The 19,530-nt window shown below is 37.8% G+C and overlaps 2 protein-coding genes across 5 annotated transcripts in view; one reads left to right on the top strand and one right to left on the bottom strand.

The window, feature by feature from the left end:
- Positions 1-15,919, bottom strand: part of LOC106944688 (uncharacterized) — a 39,632-nt gene extending 23,713 nt beyond the window's left edge. For 2 of the 4 annotated variants that reach the window (XM_015027878.1, XM_015027876.1), the window contains exons 1-18: positions 15,680-15,919; positions 11,307-13,409; positions 11,066-11,127; positions 10,800-10,829; positions 9,609-10,690; positions 9,245-9,486; positions 8,537-8,589; positions 6,497-8,076; positions 5,822-5,947; positions 5,697-5,733; positions 5,292-5,442; positions 3,647-3,775; positions 3,421-3,459; positions 2,459-2,584; positions 2,251-2,377; positions 1,529-1,699; positions 1,411-1,445; positions 1,106-1,270 (exon numbers count right to left, since the gene is read on the bottom strand). In XM_015027878.1, coding sequence (XP_014883364.1) covers positions 1,106-1,270; positions 1,411-1,445; positions 1,529-1,699; positions 2,251-2,377; positions 2,459-2,584; positions 3,421-3,459; positions 3,647-3,775; positions 5,292-5,442; positions 5,697-5,733; positions 5,822-5,947; positions 6,497-8,076; positions 8,537-8,589; positions 9,245-9,486; positions 9,609-10,690; positions 10,800-10,829; positions 11,066-11,127; positions 11,307-13,190 — 6,039 coding nt within the window. In that variant the 5' untranslated portion in view covers positions 13,191-13,409; positions 15,680-15,919. Of the gene's footprint in view, positions 1-1,105; positions 1,271-1,410; positions 1,446-1,528; positions 1,700-2,250; positions 2,378-2,458; positions 2,585-3,420; positions 3,460-3,646; positions 3,776-5,291; positions 5,445-5,696; positions 5,734-5,821; positions 5,948-6,496; positions 8,077-8,536; positions 8,590-9,244; positions 9,487-9,608; positions 10,691-10,799; positions 10,830-11,065; positions 11,128-11,306; positions 13,410-15,679 lie in introns of all 4 variants that reach the window. The other 2 variants (XM_015027877.1, XM_015027875.1) reach the window with 2 other exon arrangements.
- Positions 15,920-17,689: 1,770 nt separating this feature from the next.
- Positions 17,690-19,530, top strand: part of LOC106944687 (type I phosphatidylinositol 4,5-bisphosphate 4-phosphatase-B-like) — a 14,831-nt gene continuing 12,990 nt past the window's right edge. Inside the window, exon 1 of the mRNA XM_015027874.1 lies at positions 17,690-17,997. Coding sequence (XP_014883360.1) covers positions 17,904-17,997 — 94 coding nt within the window. The 5' untranslated portion in view covers positions 17,690-17,903. The remainder of the gene's footprint in view (positions 17,998-19,530) is intronic.

Raw genomic sequence — 19,530 nt, 5'->3', positions numbered from 1 at the left:
CATATTTCTGCTGAGCTTATGTTAATATTGTTGCAAATGATTATTTTTCAAATCCAACTTGCTTTATTTTGCTTAATAAAATTACTAATGTCTACTACAGACACATTGGCTCTCTTAAAAATTAATGGAACAACTAGTTTCTGCTAATCTGCCATGAATGGAGCTCATTTTTTGTTTAGGGCTTTAGCGAATTGCTAAGTTTGAAAACGTTTAGTGCATTTAGCTTCCCTTAAATTAATATTTCCAGGTTAGTTGTAAAGAGATACTTCACTCTGCTGTCTGGAAACTTTCAGTTGAAAAACCTGTGAAATAAAGTTTATTCTGTACCCAGAATGAATCGCTGTAAAACAGTAAACAGTTTAAAATCTACTGATGCTGACCGAAGCCTTACCCTGGTCAGTTAGGCTAAATCAGCAAAAGAGTTAGCAATAATCAACTATTATAAACTCAAAACCATGAGTCATGGTGGTAAAGCACTGCACTGTTAGATTCTGCTAAATACATTGTCAGTATAGAGTTTTAGCCAAATATCCTGTTGGTATAGCACTTTACCGCTAAGCATCTGCTAAATATTATATTAGTATAGTACTTTAGCGTTAGCTTCTCCTAAATACCTTGTTAGTATAGCATATTAGCATTAGATGCTGCTAAATGCTATGTTAGCATAGCACTTTAGTGTTATCTTCTGCTAAATACCCTGTCTTTATAGCATATTAGCTTTAGCTTATAAGATTTTAGGGTTACTTTTTAAGTTTGAGGCGGCCATCACTGCCTTAACGTCATTTAGCCAACCATTATCATCCTTCAAAAGATTTAGACCATCTGTGCGGTTTCTCTCTGTACCGTGAGAGACCTGATAAAGAAACTTGCAGGATCTAAGAGAAAAACTTGTAGTCGAGATCTTTGCAGAGTTTGCTTAGTTATCAAACGTTACAATAATTACCCAAAAATCAAATGTAAGACAGCAAAAATCCAACAGATGTCTATAGAGAAAAAACTTGCTACATGTTATTTCACCTTTAGTCAAACAAGAAAGCTAATTGAAACAATAATGGGGTTTGACTTTTGTGCAATAGGCAATCGGTCTGCAGGAAGAGCTCCTTACCCTCCTCTGCAGCGGTAGCACCAAGATGTTGTAGTAGAGAGTCTGCAGGTTCTGTGTGGGGAAATAACGCCACACCAGCTTCGCTACATCCTCATGTTTGTATTTTCCTTCTGGTAAACCCGTCAGCATGACGGTGAAGAACTCAGAGCCTGGGTGGGGAGTCGTCTACGGGACGTCAAGTTCAGAGGAAATCAGAAAAACCAAAGACAAAGAAACACCTCTGTTGACTCATAAACCCTGATTTAGAAACACTTTCAATGCCAACAGTAAGATTCTGATTTTTTATGCAGGAAACGGGGCCTCACCAAAATGTCTTCTTCTCCTTGGACCGTCAGAAAACCTAAAAATGGTGTTAAAAAATGAACACAATCAGGGGAAGTCTCCCACAGAGAGCCTGGTGTGTCTGCATCTTGCTTCTCTTACTGGGGATGTTAAACCAGGGACACACGGTTGGGAAGACGTAGGGCGGCGTCATCATGGTGACCCAACACGGCGCCGTGGTGCCCTGAGGAACGCCAGATTTCACATCTGGGATTCCAGCGTCGGGTAAGATCTTCTCACCGTCTGGCAGAGCTTTCAGCGGCAGCTTTGGTGCTGCATAAACAACGACGGCATCACAGAGGGCGTTTGGTTACTTTTGTAGAAAAATTTGTAGCAGGTTAAGCTTTTTCTTTTGGTTTTAGATGATTGTGTAAATACATTCAAACACTTTAAAATGTTTTTGCTGGTCAAACAACAATAGACTGATCTGAGTTTGACTGAGTAATTTAAATGTAGCTGTGTTTCCATTAAACATATAATTTGGCGAATTGGAATTTCAAAAAGAAATTTGGTTAATGGAAAAATTTTCTATAAAATGTTTTGCCTATAGGATGAAGTACAGTTTTTCTGGCTGCATCTAAATTACTTTATTTCGCAAAACTGCAACTGGAAACGCTTTTTTGCAGCATCACAGGAATCATGTGATCAACAACCAGATGTTACTACTGGCGGAAACAACAAAAAGGATGACAGGATATTTCTCATTAAAATTATTCATTTTTTATCCCTTTCCTACTTTTTATTGCCTTCATCTCCTTAAAGCATGTAGAAATTTACTTTTTTTTTGCACATTTCATTCAAAGTTTAAGCTTTTATGTCCTTACGTTGTGATTTCTTGAGGCTTCTTGGTATTTTCAGCCTGTTGACTGTGTGGACGAAACCCAGTCTCATCAGGCTGCACCAAACGCCGAGGCGATCTGCATCGTAAACTGTCTCGAATTCAACAAAAACCTAAAAAAAACAAAAACAGAAATAAATCCATTAGGTCCTTCTCTCTACCTGGATTTGAATATAAACCTTTAAATTTAATACCTTGTTGAGCAGAGGCAGGAAGTTTCTCACATGACCAATTTTTCTCAAAGCTTTCCTGAGATCAGCGATGTCGCTTGGCGAAATGTTCTGGATGTAGATTATACTGATTCCATCGTCTCTCATGTTCTGTGTCAGCGACAGCCGGAACAACGTTAAAACAACCACATATATTTGCTTTTCCTCCATTTTTTCTGGTGTTTAGCCCCAGATCTTAAATCATAGTTCAGACAAAACTTGTAGTTTCACGTCATTTCACCAGACAGAAGGTTTCTCCTCACCAACCTCACAAAGTAATCCGTTTATCCTAATCATCCTTCTTGCATTTAATATGTTTTTATTATTACTATAGTTATTGATCCATCTTTTTTCACTCAGATTGAGTCAACTGCTCATTTTGTAAAATAGTAGAGCTGAATGATATTAGTACAAATTGACGTCACAATTTTTTTCCAACTCCGTAAAATAAAAATTTAAGAAATTTAACAGATGTCTTGAATACAACCTCACAGCTGCCAAATTGACAATTAACTCACACTGATCTAACAACGTCTTTTTGTATAAGTTTTAATGTCTATTTGAGAAATTCTAATATTTTGTGCTGAACATCTGTAAATATTGCAGTGACAATATTATTGCAATTTTTTCTTCTTTCACCGTTATGTGTTTACACTAGAATGAAAAATGTAAGTTCATAACATTTGGCATGTATTAGCAAACAGTTCTTTTTTGTGATATATTGTACAGCTCAAGTAAAAAGTGACAAAGAGTTTTCATATCTTAACCTCCTAAAAAAATCTTTATACAGGATTTGCTGGAAAATGCTATGTAGTTGCAGCTGCCAAACTGAGCAAAGGTGTTCTTACTTTCCAGGGTCAAACACTGAACGGCAAAACTAGACAGTTCAGCAGCGCTAAATAAGCTCAAGCAAAACAAAACCATCCAAGAATGTTTGGGTTACTTACGAGAGGCGTTAGTCCGATGAGAGATTTATAAAACCCAAGCTGAAACAAAAACAGAGTAAAAATAAAACTTTACAGCGTCTTTAGGTTACTTTCAGGGTATTAATGTTGTTTAAATTAAGTTTTTTAATGACAGATAAATAGATATTTGATGGTATTGGTTGCAGGTTGACAGGAATCAGGTTGTTTTTATCAGTATTTTAATTTTTTTTATTCTTTTCATGCTTACTGGTGTCATTAGCATGTCTGTTTCCACGATCTGCAAGAAGAGTTTCTTCGATCTGAAAGAGAGATAACCGTGCACTGCTGCGACGACGAGGCCAATTAATGACCGCGCATTTGGCATGAGCACAAAAGCCTGAAAAGACAGAATGTTAGAAAACAAAACTCTATAAAAATTATATAAAAAAAAAAAAAATTCTTCCTTTTACAAATTAAGTCTGATTTTGCTTAAATTTAACACTCATTTATTACAATTTGATCATATTTTTGATACATGAGACAATAATAACCAAAGTACAGTTTTCAGTTGATGATAGAGGCCAAGCCAATCGTACCCTGTGTGAAAATATGACAGTAAAAATGCCAGAGTTCCACTTCGGTTGCTAGGTAACGGGCTGGGCTGGCTGGGGTTGCTAGGTAACGGGTTGGGCTGGCTGGGGTTGCTAGGTAATGGTGCAGTGCCAGCCAAATGTGACTTAAAATTCCAGAGGTTTTTGAAAGGACTTAATTTCCAGACACTGAAAAACATCAACTTCGTGTATTTTTGTTTGTTTTGTTTTTCTTTTAGAGCTTGGGCTGCTTTTAGAAGCAGTTCAGACCCAAATAGAACCACAAAAACTGTACAAAATGTGAATTTTGCATAAAAAACAGAACTTGTCAAGTAACATGAGTCAATATGCACAAACAGCATAAACATAGAAAAGTAGCGAATCTTCCTGGGACTGCCTGGCCAGTTTAAACAGACAGAAATCTACAGAACAAGTCCAGCAGTTATCACTTGAATCAGCTGAGGTCAAAGTTCACGATTAAACAATAAGGAACAGGCTGGGGGGAAAATATTGAAAAACCCAAAAGAACAAAATGTAATATCAAAAAACATCTTGATATTCAAAACCTTAGAAAAATTACTGTCATACTTCTGCTAATAGCGTAGCTAATTTTTAGTTTAGCATTTTAACGCTATTGCTAATTTTGAAAACGTTTAGCTCACTTAGCTTCCATTAAGGGTGCGTTCACACTGCAGCCTGAAGTGACTCAATTCCGATTTTTTGGCAATTCCGATTTTTTTGCCGGGGCCGTTCACACTGCCAGTAAATGCGACCTGTATGCGTTCTGCAGTGTGAACGGGTAAACGACCTGAAAGTGTCCCGCATGCGCAGTAGAGGGAGCAATAGCGTCAGCGTTCTCCTTGTTCTGCCAACTGCCATAAAAAGAAGAAGTGCTCAGTGTTTGCGGAAGTAAACATGGAGGCTAACGGTGGAGCTTAGCTTACATATTTGAAGTTGTTGTCCAACTGGAGCAGCATATCAACAACTTAATCCTCATCTAATCCGTCATGGTTGTTGTTTTGCTTGCACGTATCGGGACGCAGAATAGTGAGATTTGTTGAGAAACAGTGACGTTCAGTTCGGATGAATGTGACCTGGACGTTAGGTCGCATTTGAATCAGATACGTATCGGATATGGGTCACATTCGAAAAATAATCCAACCTTTGCTGTTCACACTGCCATGAAAAGATCGGATACAGGTCGCATTACGTCAAAAAAAAAAAAATCTGAATTGGGTCACTTTAGGCTGCAGTGTGAACGCACCCTAAGACACCCAGAATGCTGAGTTTCAACCAAACACAAAAACACAACCAGGTGCTTACCATGCCTGTCTGAGGGATAACGTAGATGTTGTCGTGTGCGTATTGAAATTCAAATTGACGGAGTACATTTACAACTTCCTCCTCTGTGTAGGAGCCGCCATGGTCCACAGGAAGGTTTGTTATCAACAGCAGTGTTGAGTTGAGAGCGTAAGGCTGGAAGAAAATAATAAAATGAAAGCAAAAGTGGTTGTTATTAAAGCTGCGAAGGCAAAAACCTGAGTAAAATACATAATGTCAAAATTAAAAACATAGTTGAAACTGCAATGACTAATTTACATAATTTACATGGACAAAAAAAAAGACATATGGTTCAATGTTTTGATTCAGACTCATGTACTGAATCAAGTTTTAGGATAATTTTTCCTCAATAAACTACATCAAAAAGCCAAAGGCTAAATAAATCTTACTTTGGACGACAGGATAATTCCCGCAGGAACACACTCTAGATGAGGGTCAAAACAAAAATGAAACATTAAAAATCAAAAGAAACGTTCTGTATTTTTTTTTGAAAATACAAACGGGTTTCTTACTGAAATCGTGTGGCTGCAGGTAATACCAAATCCTCTCGCCAACAGTCACTAATAAGGACTCAACGCGATTCGGAGCTGCTGCGTTTGGAAAACAGGTGACCGGGTTCTTCTGGGTCAGAACATCAACTTCAGAAGAGAAATGATTAGCACAGAGGACAAGATATGTTATTACAGAAATTAAATTTGGGTGAATAATTTTTATTTTTGTAGAAAGAAGAAAAATAAAACATTATGGTGGATTTTTTTCTCTCTAAAATCTTTTAGAGCAGGGGTGTCAAACGGCTATTTGTGGCCCTGGGCTGGCTTTGTGCAACACCCCTCCCCCCACCAAAAATATGTGTAATTAAATTTAGCAGACAATCAAGCCTAAAAGATTTTACAGACTACATGCAAAACCGTTTAATAGCTCTGGATCTGCAATTATTTACACATTTCTCTAGTGACTAATGTTTGTTATTGATTAATTAAAACATTGCATGCCTAGTTAATTAAGAGGGTTAAAAATATATATTTTGGGTGATTTTAGTTGAAAAATATATATTTTTGGCCAGGGAATAATTTTATGTCGATTTTGGCTCATGAGAAAAAGCATAAGTCTTTTATCTTTTATTTCATATTTGAGTTTGAAAGTCAGGTATGGTGAAAAGAATTACAAACAGGTCATCTCCGACATACCTTTTTGATCATTTTCCTCCTCCCCTCCAGTTTTTTGTGGTGAACCCAAAGGTGTCTCAGCAGAGCTTCCAGCAGACTGCGGTTGAACCTCCAGCTGTTTGGTCTTCAGGTTTAGCGCTGCCAGGCCTGGAGTTTCTCGAGTTGTTGTTGTCTGTTGACTCATCGTTGGATCAGCAGGTTTATCTGCAGCGGTGATAACTTCACTGCCTGGTTGAGGATGTTCAGGTTCAGCTGGGGAGGCATTTGTAGCAGTCACTTCATCTCCTTTGGTCTCAAGAAAATCCATTTTTCTTTTCATCACATTACCATCTGTAATACCTTCTGTCTGCATGTTTGTTTCAGCTGTTGAAACATTTGCCTTCACAAGCCAAGCAGTGTCTTTTGAGAGGAAGGCAGATTTGTCAACCTTTATTTCAGAACTGTCTGTTCTTAGGGTTTGACAAACCGCAGAGAGGTTTTCTGACGACATCAGCTTGGAGGACACATTTATGTCCCTAGATGAAGTTTCTTCTTTTTCTTGGCTGATTTGTATTTGACTTTCATTGGTGTTAAATTGTAAGGTCTTTGCTTTAGCGATCTCAGATTTTGAAATCTGACAATCACCTGGACTGTTTTCCATCACTGGTATTGTGGACACTGAAAGGGAGGGTTCAGATTCTTTGACGCTTGCTTGATCACATTTACTGAAGTTTCCAAACGCCGTTTCAGAAAGTTTTCCCACTTTACCTTCTGAAAGACATCTAGTAGTTTCATCCAGCTTTTTATTTGTAGATGTTTTTGGAGCCTTGACCTTCACTTTTGCAACCATTTTCTTCCCTTTCTTTGTTTTAGCAACAGTCTTCTTTAACATTTTTCCAACCTTGGTTCCGTCTTCAACTGCAACTTGAGAGCCTTTGCCTTTTCTGGAAACTTTAGTAGCTGGTTTGTATCTTGTGACTCCAGAATCAGGATTCTTTCCAAGGCTTTTGGACTTCTTGGAATCTGGATCCATTCTTGGTTGGACTTTTGGCAAAGTTTTGTCTGAGGTTTCTTGAGTTTTGACGATCGTCTCCTGAGCCTGAAGTGAACCATTTGAAGTTTGTTGTTTATTTCCCAAAGAATCTTCAACTTTCATTAGTTCAACGACTCCGCAACATTCAGCAGTTTTATCCAATGGTTTACTTGCAAATGTTTTTGAAGAATCAGGCTTTACATTGCTGATAGTTTTATTCTCTTCATTTGGTTCAGGAATAATAATCCTCCTTGTCCCTTTAACTTTCATCTTTTCTTTAACTGCATCTTCTTGATCTTTTCTGAAAACTATAGGTCCACTTCTTTGATTTGAGAGGCCAAAATGAGGCCTCGTTTCCAGACTTCTGAACCTCAAGGAAACTAATTGTTTCAACGGCTCTTTTACTGATACAACAGACTTCAAAGTCTGTGTTTTTTGCGAGTAAGTTTTGGATTTGGAGACGTGTGATCCTTTGGAAGACAAACGTTTTGCTTTTTTCACAAGTTTTTGATGCAAAGACAAAAGCGTTTTTATCGGAAGAAGGTCCAAGCTCTCAGATGAACTCAGTTTCTTGGTATCCCCAGATTTTCTGTCAAAGACACAAAAATACATTTAAGAACTCAAACAAAAAAAGCATTTACTTTCCTGCAAACTTAAATAGTATTATGCTGTTGTACAAACAACCCAAACCTTACAGCCTCCAAAAAGGCCTTAAATCAAGTATTTTGCATCAAACAAAGTGTGAATGAGTGGCATTCACAACCTAAGAGCTGAGAACCATAGTAAAACAAGACATGGTAACTTATCTTCGTTTCAGATCTATTATTCATAGTGAATCTGTACAGAAATGCTTAGCTTTATACATGTGTAAAGAGGGGGGATGAGTGGAAGACAAGATATAAAATAAAAATAAAAATTAATCCAGAAGTGGTCTTGAATGCTTCAGCATCTGTTGACACAAGTTAAAGTGGAAGAATTTAAAACATTTTTTGGTGATTGTTACTGCATAATTCATAAAATTATTGAACTAAAAAAACATCATAACTTACAGTTTATGATGTTTTCTTCCATGTTGTGAGGTGATGGCGAGGGCCTTCTTGTCCTGTTAACATAGCACATTGTAGATGGATCAGATTAATACAATCTACAGTCATAACCAGAAGTTTTGGGACTGACACAAATGTTCTTTTGAGGCTTTAGGAAAAAGCCAACTGCTTGTTTTTACATTTGATCCATTTGGATCTTCATACTAAACACAATAAGCTTCACACCTGAGAGGTTTGCACCAGCCTCCCATTGTTGATCATTTTACCATTTGCATAATTTCAGTCTGTCCTCGATGTTTTTATTGGACCTCGCTTGCTTCTTAGAGAGGCAAAGATTTTTCAACAATGAGTTTGAGTTGAAATCAGAAGTGTGCAAATTCACCCATATCCCACTACTGCCAATTTTGACAACAAGCTCCACACAGGCGAAAACACAAGTTTGTAATGTTTGCTAGAGATTTTTTTTTAAACGGCCATCAGGTCCAACAGTCTTGATTGTATCTGGCCACCTTTGTGGTTGAATTACGAAACAAAATTAGGTTTGCTCCTTTTGAACCAGCGATGCATATCTTCAACTCCAAATCTGAAGCCCTTGAATTTTGAACCATTTGTATCCCACACAAATTTTTAGCAATTTATTTAGGCTACAAAAATGTAGGAACGATTAAGCCAACATATCCTAGCTTGATGAATTCAAAGATGCACACCAACCTTGGTCTTCTTAGAAGATCTTGCATGTTTCTGCTTGAGTTTGGACAGTATTTTTGTGGAAGATGGTGATAACCGTCTTTCACTTGATGAATGTGTTAAGACCTTCCTGCTTTTGTCCTGTGAGGGCAATCCCAATGATGACTGTGAGGAATCCTCATTCTTTGCAAGTTCAGCCAGTAAAACAGGAACCACTAAATCTACAACATCTTTGATGTTGGACTCTTCTGAGCCAGACTCGATAGCTAGAAGGAGAAGAATGCATGAGAAAGAATTAGCAAAAAAAAGGACAGATGGAGACATTCTACAAGTAAAGACATTGCTAACACTTTGATTTTATGGATTCAACAATGTTTCCAGATCAAACCTGAATTTTCCAGCAGCTGGTTTGTCAGGATCTGTACACTGGACTTCTTTTTCTGACAAGACAGCTGCTCTTCTGGAGACGCACGTCTCTTGCGGTTTCTCCTTACAGAAGTCGTTTCCTCGTCACTCTGCTTTGACAGGAATTGTTTCTCATCTCTTTCAAGGAATGATTCACCTTTTCTTGTTGGTGACCATCTTTTATCACCATTCCTTCTTGGGGATGACTGTCGATCATGGTACCTTGGCGGAGACCAATATTTGCCTTCGGCCCTTCTTGGCGGAGACCGGTCATAAGTACTAACATCTGTCCGTCTTTGTGGTGACTCTAGTCTATCATTAGACCTAGAGGAGTGTTGGCCATGGCTCATCACTGGAGACCGTCTTCTATTGCCACTTCTTGTGGGTGAGAATTGCTCACCATTGCTTGTTGGGGACCATCGTTTATCAGTTCTTTTTGGGGACATCTGTCTCGCATAACCACTCCTCGGTGACCATTGCCTTGGTGACAATTGTTTATGATCATATATTCTTGGGGAAGACTGGCGCTCAAGGAATCTCTTTGACCCCTCTTTCTGATCACTTCTTGGTGACGATCTTTGCTCACAACTTCTTCCTCTAGACAACTGCCGTTCGTGGTTCCTTCTTGGTGAAATTGATTTCTTATTCATTCTCTTTGGTGAGGACCATTTCTCGTAGCTTCTTGAACGTGATCGATAACCAGAACGATTATAACGTGGGGAGCAAGAGCGAGACCTAGACCTTGAGGTGCGGCATTGCAGCCTGTGTTGGGAGGAACTACCGCTGGATTGTTTTTTTCCATCTCTTGAGCCGTGGCAGATGGGGCTGTACGAACGGGAACTGGAGCCAGTACTGGATCTGTTTTTGCTATGTCCTGATCTGCTGCTGTATTTGTGCTGTCCATCTCTTGAGCTCCTCTGATGACATGGACTGTATGAGCGGGAGCGTGAACGGCTGATGGATTTGTCTCGTCCATCTCCTGAGCTGGAACTGCTGCTGCTGTATGAGCGGGAACGATGATGCAGGGAGGCTCGGGTTAAAGTCTTAGAACTTTTAACTGCATCCCTAAAAAGATTAGTGAACAAGAATCAAATCAACCATTTGAAAAAAAGAAACTTGGCAATGAGAAAAACTTGTTCTTGTTACTGTTGCATATTTGAAAAAAATAGATTACCTTTGCACTTCCCCATCCCAATGAGGGTATCTGTGGGAAAAAAACCCAGCACATTCAAATAAAGGTCTCCTTAGATACTGTAAACTTTTTCTGAAATAACATAATGTCTCAAAAGTCCACCACCATTGTAGGTTAAAGGAGAAATATTTTATATTTAAAATGTTTTCTTGTTATTTCTTAGGTGTAAAAAACAAACAATACTCCAGAAAACCCTTTACCTTTCCAAAAACTTAAAATATTTCTTAAAAACGGCTAAATGTACTAACTGGTTGCGAAGGCGGTTGCAGTTGGCATGGTGTTGGTTGCTTGTCTGGTGGGTGACCCAATCCTAAAATAAACAGCAACAAATAAAGTCTTGTCTTGACATTACATTTGCAAAACAAATTAAGATGCAGAGACATTTAAGATGTTTTCAATTTAATGCATGAGAGATAACTAAAATAATTAAGTTGCTAGCAATAAGCAATCACTATTATGAAAGAGGAAGTGAAAAGAAAACACACTTACCTTTAGTTGAGGACATTCTTTCTTACATAAAGAGCAGATGTGTGGAAATTTTCCTGGCATAACTGCTGCATAATCACGCCTCACACCAAGGGACGGCAGATCCTTCGAGGACCCAGCCTTGGCTGGAGGTGGAGGCTTAGAAGGTGGCACATGAGCAGTGTCATTTGTTTTAATGATTGGCTGAGACTGAGAAACACTAGATGCAGGGTTCTTGGATACAACTGTTGAAGGTGGAACAGCATCCGAGACGTGTGGCATTTTGGGAATGAAAGATGATTGAGAATCTGGTTTTGCGGCAGAAGACACATCAGGCTGCAAATCCTTCAGAATCTGCAAAATTTTCTGAATATTTGTTTTCTGTAGCATTTGCAGATTCATCGTTGAGTCTGCAATATTTGATCCTTGCCCTTGAATTTTACTTTCACCACTGGATGTAGCATCTCTGGTTTCATGTTGGGGAACCGACTGTGGCGTATGGTTTTGTTGGGTCTCCAGTTTTCCAGCTGCATTCCTCTTTGGAAAGGCCACAACATTCAGTTGGTTCAAATTGGCAGCAGATACTTTCTGGTCATATGAAGAAACCAAACTGCTGTTCTTTAACTCTGCAAAGCTTAGCTGTGGTGCTTGTTTGCCGTCCTTTACACCAACCCAAGCTGCATTGTGAATATTCTTGACAGACGTATTCTCAACATCTGTAATAGATTTTCCAGTATATGCCCAGTCAAACAGTTTAACTGGTTTAATAATAATTTTTGGCTTATCGTTGGGCGTTCCTGTTTGTTCAAAACCAATGGATCGGGTCAATCCACTCGCCTGGTTCGGTTGAGCTTGAAGCAGTCTAGTCTGATTGATACTTGGAGGATTCACAGCAACAAGAGACTCTTTCTGGTCACCTGAAGAACCCAAATCACCACTTTTTATTTTAGTTAAAGTTGCGAATGACTCCTCTGTACTGCTGGTTTGAAAATTATCCATCAACAAAGGGTTCCTCTGAATGTTTCTACCAATCACAGCATCTACCTCTGCATAACCAGCAGCAGCTTGCTCATTTTTAATCATTTTCACTGGATGAAGAGTAGATGAAGACATTTTGTCCTCCAGTATTCCTGGCTTTCCAAAACTAGCTGCATCTACTCCTGTTGGGCTTGCAGTGGGTCGAGTCGTAGAGTCAGAGTTGGACTGAACTGCAGGTGCAGTCCTTGTGGCCTTTTTAATGCGAATGCTTTCTAAGAGGTAGGGCAAGTTCTGGGCAGTAGTCTGCTCTTCAGAGTAATTCAGAAGTTCGTCCAGGTCAGCTTTCTCCAGTCCGTAATTTTCTAAGATGTTCCCAGCCAATTGTGGATTACAGTCAAAGTAACTGGCTTGAGAAGAAACTCTTTGATCTTCTGCTCGAGTGGCATAAACAGACGCATTTGATGCCAATTTCGAGAAAACTTCGGTCGTACCATTGTGGTCTGGCAACCAGTTGTAGGAGCTATAGCTGGTGCTTGAGAGTTGATGCCCATATGAAGTCGAGAAGGTTGACATCTTTGGGGCTGAAATGGATAAGGTTTCTTTTTGGGTGATGGTGAAGAAACCACACTGATCTATAGGTTGGTGTTTGATCTCCTCTTTGTGGGGAATGTTAAAGGTACTTTGCGAAGTTGTTAGATAGTTTTCAGGCCTGTAGTTGCTAACTGGCAAAGGGAATGGCTTCATTTCTCTTTCCGTAGACGAGGTAGGAATCCCAGGAGATGCTCCAGGGAAGGTAAAGCTGGATTCAGGTCCATCATTTGGTGGTGTTCTCCAAGAATCTCTCTCAGTTTTCACACTCAAGAGTCCATTTTGCCCCTGGGAGGCATTCTGTGTCCCAGGGGAAAAAGGGTCGTACATGAGATAAGACATAAGGAAGGTGATGTTTCTCAGAGGTTTAAGGAGACATGTGGTGAGGTAGCTCTGCTGTCAATCACCAACAAGAACAATGTTGTTTAACAGCCAGTGCAGGCTGCAGTCTGTCCTCAAAATCCTTGGAAAAGCCTGTTTAGGCCCATGAAGCAGTGCTTCACTTTACCTTCAGCAGGCAAGACAAATTGAAGACAGCAAAAACAAAAAAACAGTAGGTCACTGAAAAGAAACAAGTGCAGAAACTGGTTAAATTAATCAGAATACGAAACTCATATAGATACATTCTATTAAAATACATTAATTTTATTAAGAAAAAGGTATAAACTAGAGATGTACCAGTTGCAGTTTTCTTGCTGATCACGATTACTGATCTTTAAAAAGCCTGACCTGTACATTTTTGGCCAATACCATTTTTTTTGTCTGAAATGTTGCTAAATGTAAGAAGAAAGTTGTTTAGCTGGTTACAGTGGGGTGAATATTGTTAACTGTTAACTGCAAACATACAGACATGACCTGCTGGTCTGTCAGTCAAACCTCTCACAGGCAGAGTTGGGCATCAACTAGTTACATTTACTCAATTACATTTACTTCAGTAACTTTTCTGAGAAAAAAAGTACTTTTAGGAGTATTTTCACTATGATGTACTTTTAATTGAGTAATTTTATTATGAAGTATCGCTACTTTTACCTGACTTTCTACCAACTGAATGAAAAACAAACATGGTTTAACCAAAAATTCACAGATTTTTCACTGAAAGAATTTGTTTTGGAAAATTTTTATTTTGCCTGATTTTATTATTTTTGCGAATTATATGAATTATAATAATATTCATCCTAAAAAAATACCAAAATTTCCACTTAACTTGATATTTTTATGTTTATTTTTCAATCCCTTTTAAGGCTCAACACTTGGCATATAATCTCGTTTATTTTACAATAAACATGCACTCATTTTTTTTTTTACTTTTGACCATTTCCACTACATTCCACATCCTTTTAGCCTTTTCAGAAAACAAAGCTGTAAATCAGGTTTGCTAACAATGGAGGCAGGGACCATCAGATAAGAGAGAAGTTGGACTCAGAAGTTATTACTCAACAGTGACTGAAGTCACAAAGACAAGAGGGCCTCTGATTCTCAGTGGGAGATTTACTGTCCCTGCTGCGAGCCTTTGGTTAAATTTACAGGTCGAATCTGGGATAAGTCTTTTTTTTAATTCAGACAACATATTCAGAGTGTTATAGTTATGTGCAAGACATATGTTGGTTATCAGAGTAAAAATATAACAAATTATGGTTTCAAAATCACTCAAATTTCACATCATACTTTGCCTACTGTTAATTATTTTTACTGAAAATCCAAAGTAAGGATTGGTGAGACCAAAGTTTTCTCCATTTTTTCTCCAAACAGCACCATCCTACCAACATTTTGCTGCACACAGTAGGTCAACAGGCTAACAGGAAGTGTCCAACCTTTTCCCAAGAAACACAAATTCGGCTATTTGGACATTTTTCTAACGTCTAAAACACAGAAAGTAATGATGTACACACTCAAAAAGCTCCAACATGCTCTTTTTTTAAAGGTAATATTGCATTAAAAATAACATTTTGCAAGCAATGATCACATGTAAGTGAAGAAGACTGCAGGGAAGCTACCTGAGCAGATAGCCTAACTATTTAACAGCTTGTTAGCCTTTTGTTTCTCTAAAAAGTCCACAGCTGCGAAAACGTTATAGTTCTCCACAACAATCACCTGTGCTCTTCTTGCGTTAATAAAACGGCAGTGAAGATGGCCTCAGTTTTGCAGCAGGGAGAATAACTAATAATCATAATGTCGTTTAATGTTTGTGTAAACACGCTGAAATAAATTTTTATTCGATTTTATCATACTGTGTGAATCTCATCCTAAAAATACTCTAATTCGCAACTCGGTTCAACTCGGTTGCTGAATTTTTATATCACTCTTAAATGCAATAAAAAATTTAAATCCTCCTCAAAGTTTCTGTGTTTACATGGATTTAGATACATTAGATTTTTCTTGCATCTAAAGCTTTTCATGCAAATAAAACTTATGCACATTAACACTCCTTTGTTTTTCACCAAATGTCCTTTATCAGAAGTTTCCGTTGTTATTTATAACCAATACTTTTCGACAAAATGTGAATTTTCAGCCACTTTTTAAACTGGAGAAAAACTTGAGGTTCCCTGTAGAGGTGAATATGGGGGGGAAAATGTCTCCAAAGGGGGACAAAAACCCACAAAAAGCAAGTCAGTAAGCAGGAAAATCACTGAACATTTCTGTCGACTGCTGTTTGCAGGAGAAAAAAGGAAACTTTTCACAAACTTCGAGGATTCTTTCCAGAAAAAACTCAATCACTGGCGTACATGATTGCTTTAACGACAGTAAAAACCAATGACATGTCAATATATTCGTGCATAACCTTTATGAAGTGCAAAGAAGCATTTTTAGTACAACGTCTTGCAGCTTTTTACCTTTTGTTTGCAGGGTTTTAACTCACGTGGAGAGAAGCATGGAGACGCTGCATTCAGGAGGCGTGATGTTGCTTTGAGCGCTGCGCTCTCTATTCTTCTTCTTCTCCGGTTAATTCTGAGTGGATGACGATGCGACCCTACTGCCCTCACTTGGATGGAGGAGTGAACGGCACCATTTAATTTCGCACGAAATGTTCGCTTAACTAGAAGTCTGAGTACTTCAGAGATTCATATATCGCCAAACATTATTATCTTAATATGTCTGTTTATGTGTTTTAAAAATAAAAACGCTGTTCTTCGGGGAATTCTTTTTCTTCTTCTTCTTCTTCTTCTTCTTTTTTTTTTTTTGTATTTTCGGCTACTTTCCATTTTTTCTCAAGTCATAGTTCGTATGATGTCACATCCGAGTTCGGCGCGCGGGAAAAACCAGAATGCTGTTGATGCGGTCCATTTACCTCGGGAGAGGAAATTCGGAACTAGGCGTGACGTCACACACGAGTTCACGGTATTCCAATTATGTCGTAGAACTTTTTCGCTAAAAAGATTTTGCGCTGAGTTGAGGTGGTTTTTCGGCCGTATCGAAATCCGTGTTTTCTTAAAGGAAACACGTTTCTCATCACACGAGTCATGTGATCATGTTACGAATGGAAGACGACAGGAAATGGTAGGAGGATAATGGAAAGCATGTTTTTTTTTAAAAATTACTTATCGCATAAACAAACTTATTTATATGTGATTTTAATTGCGTTTCTTATTTAATGGAAACACTGCATTTGTGATATTGTATTTTTTAGATGACAGAGAGACCCCAACTCTAATGTAAAATGAAAAAAACAACAACAGATAGATATTGGATGATTATTACCGGTTTCAAGTATTAATATCACAATAACAAATTTTGCTGGACGATAAATTATCTCAGAAGTTATCAAGATAAACGATAATAATGTCGTTTTGACACTATTTTCAAGAAACGACACCATTTGACACCATTTGTGCAAAGTAGCATTATTGTTACATGTTCTTGCAATAAGTTTGTTGCAAGAACATGTTCTCAAAAAACAAACTTTAATTTCTAATTAACATCTAACACTGAAAATAAATTATTAAAATTATTTATTTCTGGATCATTTTTGATAATTTTAATTATCCGAAATGAATAAACAAAACAACAGAAGCAAGAAATAAGATGGACACTGAAGTCTCTGTAAGCAAAACTGGGGGTTGTTAAGACCAAAGCACCAGACCGAAGATTTTTGTTATCCAGTTATTGGTAGAAAAATCGAGAGAAAAGAGAAAAATAACGAACCATGCAAATAGAAATAACTGAACTTGTTTTAATCTATCAAAATCCATTTATCTGAAAAATAATTTAACAAGGTATTAAACATGCCTTTCATTTAATTTTTGGAACTGGTAATACGTGGAAGTAGAAAAAATAATTACTTCTAAGGTATTAAACATTCGAAATTAAATCATTTTATGGGAAACATTTCATTTTTAATAATTGTGTTAATATTGCGTTACCGTGAACTAAAATAATTTTACAAATAATTATTGTTGCTCAAAATATCATAAAAATCTTGTTCTGACCTAAGCTTGTTAGAAATAAAAATAGATGTCTCAAAATTATCAATAATAGTGTATCGTTCTCAAATAAATCCGTGTAAATCAAGCAACATGATCTGCTGCATTTCATTTACCTGGGATATATTCATTACTACATTTTATACAGTAATATGCTACGCTTTCATTTAATTTGACTATGCTAAACCAACAGATTTTTAAACAAATCATTAGAAGAAGTATTCATATTATTAACTGAGGTCAGAGATGAAGAGAAACCCCCGTCTTCGTGGAGATTATTGTTTCTGTTAATTTATCTGCCGTGTAAAATAAAAAATCCGACTTCCAAGTACAAATTGAACGCCACAGAAGTCGGACGTTCTTAGACCCACCCACTTTCACGCAGCGAGCGTTTTCATTGGCTGAGCCCTGTGTCCATCACAACCGTGACTCAAACCGCTGTCATGTGACGAATGTTTTTGTAGAGTCGTTTCCGCATTCAGTGGGTGATTTTCGCCGTGTCATGTGAACGCAAACCTTTGGAGTGATTTAACTTCCAACTCCCTGGGAATCTTTATCGAGGTCCAGAGGAGTACCCGCCGCTCCAGAGCCCTTTCCAGCGGGTGCGCTGAAAGACTTGGGTCCGGGGCGGTCAGCCATGGCGGACGAGGAGCGGTCACCGCTGCTTCCCGAGCAGCAGTACGCGACCAACGGCTTCTTCCCGCAGAGAAGCTCCGGTGGATATCCACAGAGTACGTACGCATTTGTTTTCTGTTAGCCACTTAAACCACATTAATACATGCTAACTAACTTAGTCTAGAATAAGTAAAACATTTACATTTGTGTTTAACCCTGGAAATGTTTTAATGTAAACAAGCTTAGCCGTTTTAGCTTTGAGTTTGGATTACAGTGAATTGGGAAATTAAGGCACACCTAGGACAGGTTTCACATGTGTAAAATAACTTGGCATTCATGTATGTGAAGTGACAGAGGCAAGAAATAATATTAGGTTAGTAAAATTACCGTCAGATGTTTATAAATTAGCTAATAAGTTCATATATTTTATATTCAGTTTTTTTTTACATGGAGACATGTTCCCAAATTAAAGTCCATATTTTATTTATTTTCTACTTTTGCAGTCATCTGAAGCTGTTAAAACGTGAAACTCTCACTAGTTACCATTTCCTCTCACAGTATCTTGTGAAATGAATGAAAATAATCTGATAATGGGAACCAGGAATACCGTAATTTTAAAAACTTCCAGTTTTAAAACCACTAGCACTGTTCCTGTGTGAACCACATTTTTCTCCAGCTTTGTGGAGCAAAGGGTAACAAAGTTTTGCGCCTCCTCCGCCTATTACTGTCTACTGGCAGTCATCTGACTGACTGGCTTACAAGGAAGACAAATGCCTCTGATTTCCAGTCAGACAAAACAAGAAATGTCATGATGTTGGAGCAACATTCGGCAAATTGCAAACGACATATTTGTTAAGCAATGCACTGCATCATAACCGGACTAATTAATCAGTTAATATCAGTATGTTATGGTCTAATTATTGCTGTATATAGAGCAAAATGGGAAAAAGTTAATTATTCTTTACAACTGCATAAAAACTGCCAAATAATCAGTTGATCTTTGTCCTATATTCTGCTTTAAACTACAAAATGAGGTTATAATAAAAGTAAATATAAAACTATGCCAATATAACTGTTTGTATACTCAGAAGCTGTAGCTTTCTTTGTATATTATTTAGTTCCTGATGTATATAAACTTACTTCAGTGTTTTTATTTCCTCTTTCACTCTCGGTTGTTTGGGCAGCCTTGCTGACTCTCCTAGTTACTCACACAGATATTCATGTTGTAAAATATACAACTGAGTGAAAGATAAGAAAAGAAAATGGTGATGGTGAGCTTGTCATTGTTTACTGACCTGAATCCTGAACACCATTAAAGCTGTGTGTTTGTGAACTCATTGTAGATGTTAATGTTTGCTGGGACATTTGCAGAAAAGAAAATTCTAGAGAAAAAGGGCAAATACAAAAGAAACTGTTTAGAACAATAAATAATAAAAAAAATGTTTTCGTACTAACCGCACGGCAATTTTAGTATAAATAAACGTCTAAACACTTTTTTACTGTGGAGACAGAGTGAACCTTTTATAAGACAAACCAGAGTAAATAAAGCAAAATTTGTGGGGGAAAAAAGCCCACATACAGTGCTGCTTGAAAGTTTGTGAACCATCCAAACATGGCCATTGTTTTCTAAAGAAAAATTATAATAATCA

Source organism: Poecilia latipinna, unplaced genomic scaffold, assembly GCF_001443285.1.
Source record: "Poecilia latipinna isolate Pla-1442-1.1 unplaced genomic scaffold, P_latipinna-1.0 Scaffold108, whole genome shotgun sequence".
NCBI lineage: Eukaryota > Metazoa > Chordata > Actinopteri > Cyprinodontiformes > Poeciliidae > Poecilia > Poecilia latipinna.
This window is presented reverse-complemented; position numbering and strand designations above follow the sequence as displayed.